This window comes from Chiloscyllium plagiosum, chromosome 9 (assembly GCF_004010195.1).
Source record: "Chiloscyllium plagiosum isolate BGI_BamShark_2017 chromosome 9, ASM401019v2, whole genome shotgun sequence".
NCBI lineage: Eukaryota > Metazoa > Chordata > Chondrichthyes > Orectolobiformes > Hemiscylliidae > Chiloscyllium > Chiloscyllium plagiosum.
Genome location: NC_057718.1, coordinates 22,707,687 through 22,713,542, shown reverse-complemented (window position 1 = coordinate 22,713,542; position 5,856 = coordinate 22,707,687). Strand labels below are relative to the sequence as shown.

At 41.5% G+C, this 5,856-nt stretch overlaps 1 protein-coding gene across 1 annotated transcript in view; it reads right to left on the bottom strand.

Moving 5' to 3' along the window:
* Positions 1–5,856, bottom strand: part of ryr2a (ryanodine receptor 2a (cardiac)) — a 749,067-nt gene that overhangs the window by 98,981 nt on the left and 644,230 nt on the right. Inside the window, exon 77 of the mRNA XM_043695572.1 lies at positions 1,298–1,351. Coding sequence (XP_043551507.1) covers positions 1,298–1,351 — 54 coding nt within the window. The remainder of the gene's footprint in view (positions 1–1,297; positions 1,352–5,856) is intronic.

Here is a 5,856-nt window from a genome sequence, read left to right as displayed (position 1 = left end):
CCCTCCCCCATTCACCTATTGTACTCTATGCCACTTTCTCCTCACCCCCACCCTCCTCTCGCTTATCTGTCCACACTTCAGGCTCTCTGTCTTTATTCCTGATGAAGTGCTTTTGCCCGAAACGTCGATTTCGCTGCTCCTTGGATGCTGCCTGAACTGCTGTGCTCTTCCAGCACCACTAATCCAGAATCTGGTTTCCAGCATCTGCAGTCACTGTTTTTACCTGGATGTGTTCTATTAGCCTAACTGTCAATGTTGTAGACAATTTGTCAATAGATTTTTTTTGTGGCAACCAATATGTAAAAATGTCAAATTCCTTGCTACATTTTAGAAAGCATAACAGGATGCATCAACCACTAATCCAGAATCTGGTTTCCAGCATCTGCAGTCACTGTTTTCACCTGGATGTGTTCTATTAGCCTAACTGTCAATGTTGTAGACAATTTGTCAATCTGTATGTCAATAGATTTTTTTTGTGGCAACCAATATGTAAAAATGTCAAATTCCTTGCTACATTTTAGAAAGCATAACAGGATGCATCAAAGCAATCCAAACTGATCATCTCAACAATCTTCAGCCTGATTTTACAAACGTAATAGGACTTAGAAGTTATTCTTCCAGTACCAAGTCAAATTTATCTTTTGGAAGTTAAATCATCCTAAAAGCAATTCCTAAATTATTATTTTATCGATAACCCATGCTGTGTGGTTGTAAAAGGACTACTGCAACCTTAAGAACAGCAAATTAAGGGACTGTGGAGTTGGGGGTTATAATTACCTTTGGATATTAACATAAAGCATGCAAATTGTTACTAAACATTGGCATTAGATTACACCTTGACAGACACTCAACGAGTAAAGGATCTGTTTTGCAACTCTTTGATCATTCTTACTTTTTACCATCCATGTGATGACTTTCTGGTCCTGACTGGTATCCAGTGATGGTTCAATTATATATATGAGGAAAAAGTGGTGTAAAAGATTACAGATTTGACAATGATGTAATCTAATTTCAAGAAGGAGATGTGTGGCCTCAGGAACTAAGGTTCTACATGGAGACATCAAACTAACAAACAAATGTCACCATACGCATTCCAGCTTCTCATAATTTATCAACTGTGTATTGCTGAAATTGAACATCAGATTCAATATAAAATAAGCAGCAATTCACAGGGGGAGAGCTCAAAGCATTTGGCGTTAAGCAAGAAGGTCTACAAAATGAAATTAGATTAGACATGAAATCTATGCAAAATATTCTGATATGTATCATCGGAAAGACTAATCGTGGAAACTCTTACTTCAAAGCTTTTGACTTCTTCCTCGCCGTCCTCATCTTCTTCTACATGACAGCTCTGCCATAAAAGAAAAGTAAATGTCTGGTTAAAATGAACTTCAATTTAAAACATGAGACATTGTAAATGGCTACTTTCCTTCCATATGAACTTTGACCTCTGATTCAAAACTGGTCCATTATGTCAACTGCATCTCTTTCTTGCTGCAAAACCTTTGACTCAGACACTACAAGTTCAGGAACCGAATGCACCAATGCAAAAGGGGCAGCAACAGAGAGCCGTGAAAACACAACAAATAGAGAGAACATCTCAAAGTGTTATCATTGACAATACAAAGTGAGAAGCAGCAAGAGCCAGAGATTCACAGTCAAGAGTTTAATTTCTTTAAGCATTAACAGCATTGCATTATTTAAGCAGATAAACAAGTCTAACAAACAGGTGATGCCCAAAACATCGATTCTCCTGCTCCTCGGATGCTGCCTGACCTGCTGTGCCTTTCCAGCACCCACGCTTTTCAACTCAACAAGGCTTGTTTGTCAGGTCGGATTCAGAATAGTCACATGACTCCCTTCATTTTAGCCAACTTTTGGGCACAGTCATAGAGTCATACTGATGTATAGCATGGAAACAGACCCTTCAGTCTAACTTGTCCATGCCAACCACATATCCCAACCCAATCTAGTCCTACCTGCCAGCACCTGGCCCATATCCCTCCAAATCCCTTCTATTCATATACCCATCCAGATGCCTTTTAAATGTTGCAATTGTAAAGCCTCCACCACTTCTTCTGGCAGCTCATTCCATACACATACCACCCTCTGTGTGAAAAAGTTGCCCCTTAGGTCTTTTTTATATCTTTCCCCTCTCATCCTAAACCTATGCCCTCTAGTTCTGGACAACCCTGCCCCAGGGAAAATACTTTGGCTATTTATCCTATCCATGCCCTTCATGGTTTTATAAACTTCTATAAGGTCACCCCTCAGCAAGTCCTAAACAAAATACTCTTCTAATCTTCATAATTGTAACAAAATAGGAGTCTCCCAGCTAACTGGCAATAGAAGTAAATACCATGCAACAATCATTATGTTGAAGAGATGTCTGCCCAGTGAAAAGTTTGAAATCTTTCCCCATGTCATTTCTAATTCATATCTTTCATTGGGCACGAACCTTTCAAGTGGGATGTCGGGGACACTACAAGAAGAGCTTGAGTGTAATGGACTCTGAGGAAACACAGTCACAAGGCTCATGTGTACCATCCACCAGCTCAGAAACACACATCTCAGTGAAGGTAGCTGGGTCACCACATGGTGGGTGCTTGAGCAGATGCTGAAGGTGAAGACAGCAGCAGGGAGCCATAATGGAGGAAGCAGGATCATCCAAACTCTGTGTGGCTAGGCATAGATGCTGACAGCCATTGCTGAAAAAGACTATTCCAGAATAACACCAAAGGTTCTATGAACCTTTCCAGAGACACTGCACATCACTAAAGACATTGGGGGCATATGCCTCGAGGATGCTATCACCAGTAATTAAAGCAAAAGAATGAGCAGTCTCCCTCTGACTCTGCTGAAGGGATAGAAGTAACAGGAAAAGAAAAAGAAAGAGTTTGTAGTTTCACAATGGGAAGTATTTGGGTGTTCATTAGGATCTCAATTTGTCAAATGTATTGTATATGCTTCCATAGAATAAACTGTATTTTAAGTTTCATTGTCATTTCTCACCACTAAGTGTACACCAGCCTAATATGACAAGAGTTGAAAAGGAGCAATGGGAATGAGTGAAATGGCAGGATTACTGACTGGTGGGATAGGTTAGGATTGGTGGAGGCTGGTTGGGTGGGGCAGTAGTTTCAGGATTGGCAGGCACATACCTTGCAGTGCCTCAGGTTACTTTACTGTGGCTGTATAAGACTGTCCAGGACATTTATGATACAAACCAGCGCTGCTTTCCTCCTACTACACAGTCTAATTCCTAATTCTAGATATTTCTAATCAACCTGTTTGCTGATGTTATTACACACCTCTGGAGCAGGTGAGAGTTGAACCTGGATCTCCGGGCTCAGAGTAGGGACACTACCATTGCATCACAAGAGCCCCCACTGCTAACTGCATTTTTTAAAGCTATTTTTCTAATCAATCAGTTCAGAGATGTTACTACACACCTCTGCAGCAGGTGGGACTTGAACCCAGGTCTCTCGACCCAGAGGTAGGGACATTACCACTGAGCCATAAGAGGACCCTCCTCTGCTAATTATACACTAACTGCATTTAAATAATGCAAGTAGTGGATGTTAACCAAGGATTCACTGGAGCCCCTGTAAAAAGAGAGGATTTAGTGGCTCAGTGGCAATGTCCATACCGCTGAACCAGGAGGTCTGAGTTCCCATTCCATCACAGGGTGTGATGACCACAGAGCTGTGAACACATTCAAATAGAGTTTTATTTTAATTTAAAAGGATCAGACTGAAACAATGGCTGTTGGACAGGAAGGTGCATGTTTGAAATGCGTTTTCCTGCAAGGAATGCTTACATACGTGTGTAAAGATTGGTTTCACTCCTATCCTTCTGAGATATAGCAATGGAAATTACAGTAGTTCATGACTGCTCTTGCCTGCTGAAGACCTCCAAGTCTGGCAGGCACTCAAATTACAAATTCAATTATCACTCTTGTCCTCATGTGGCTCTTATACCTTCCCTCTGGCACTGTCAGAATAACATGGCTCAACTTTTTAACCCAAAGGAATGATTCTCAAACTGAGAAAACCTTGGACATTACAGTTTTGCAGGCTACTTCCTTTAACACCTTCAGATTGAAATTTGGTCATGTTAATTGGATTTGTCACCCTTTGTTATCATGACATTCTGTTATTTTGCTGACATTAATTTTGGTCAGTCACTGTCCCTGCTCAATATTAGCTCCACTGGGATATCTAGCATGTTGTCCTTTTCTTCAACTGTAAATACTGATGCTGGCTAATTATTCAACTTTTACAGTCTCCATTTCCTTTTGTTTTTATTAACAAGGGGTTCAAATTGCTCTCGGCTCATCGTATTGAAGAATCCAACTCTAGAACCTTTAGTAATGATTTACATTTATCCCTTTCGAACATTATATTATACCTGAAAACACTGAGGTGGCTTTAGTCCTATTACTGTGGCATCAGAAGTGAGCCTAAAGGTTTTTGGGATGTCTGAACCGGATTTCATGGCAGTTGAGTCATGAATGCAGATGGCATGGACTTGCTGCTGGATTGTGTCAAAGAGAGAAGGCAACTGTGAAGCTTCTATGACCTAATTGTTACGCAGGAGCTGACATCATGTTTAAAGGGTAGCCCTGCCCATGTTAGTATTGGAGATCATTTTGCAAGTTTTATTAGGAGAACTAATAATTAGGAGAGTTATAGGGTAGCCAGGAAGGACCTGAAGAGAGAGCTAAGAGCAGCAAGGAGGGGACATGAAAGGTCCTTAGTCGGTAGGATTAGGGAAAACCCTAAGGCTTTCTATAGGTATGTTAGGAATAAAAGAATGACTAGGGTAGGAATAGGTCCAGTCAAGGATAGTAGTGGGAAGTTGCGTGTGGAGGCGGAAGAGATTGGGGAGACACTGAATGAATACTTTTCTTCAGTATTTACTCAGGAACACGGCATTGTCGTCGATGTGAATACTGAGTCACAAATAAGTAGAATGGATGGATTTGAGGTATGTAGAGAAGAGGTGTTGGAAATCCTGGAAAAGGTGAAAATAGATAAGTCCCCTGGGCCTGATGGCATTTATCCTAGGATTCTCTGGGAAGCAAGGGAGGAGATTGCAGAGCCACTGGCCTTGATTTTTATGTCCTCTTTATCTACAGGAGTAGTGCCAGAAGATTGGAGGATAGCAAATGTGGTTCCCTTGTTCAAAAAGGGGAGTAGGGATAACCCTAGTAACTATAGGCCGGTGAGTCTCACTTCTGTTGTGGGCAAAGTCTTAGAGAGAATTGTAAGGGATAGGATTTATGCACATCTGGATAGGAATAATGTGATCAAGGATAGTCAGCATGGTTTTGTGAAGGGAAGGTCGTGCCTCACAAACCTTATTGAATTCTTTGAAAAGATGACGAAGGAGGTTGATGAGGGGAAAGCGGTAGATGTGGTATATATGGATTTTAGTAAGGCGTTTGATAAGGTTCCCCATGGTAGGCTACTGCAGAAAATACGGAGATATGGCATTGAGGGTGAGTTGGAGGTTAGGATTAGGAATTGGCTGGATGGAAGAAGACAGAGGGTAGTAGTTGATGGCAAAGTTTCTTCATGGAGTGCCGTCACTAGCGGTGTTCCGCAAGGATCTGTTTTGGGACCATTGCTGTTTGTCATTTTTATAAATGACCTGGAAGAGGGGTTAGAAGGTTGGGTGAGCAAGTTTGCGGATGACACAAAAGTCGGAGGAGTTGTTGACAGTGAGGAAGCATGTGGCAGGTTACAGCAGGATATAGAGAAGCTGCAGAGCTGGGCAGAAAGGTGGCAAATGGAATTCAATGTAGCTAAGTGCGAGGTGATTCACTTTGGGAAGAAAAACAAAAAGATGGGG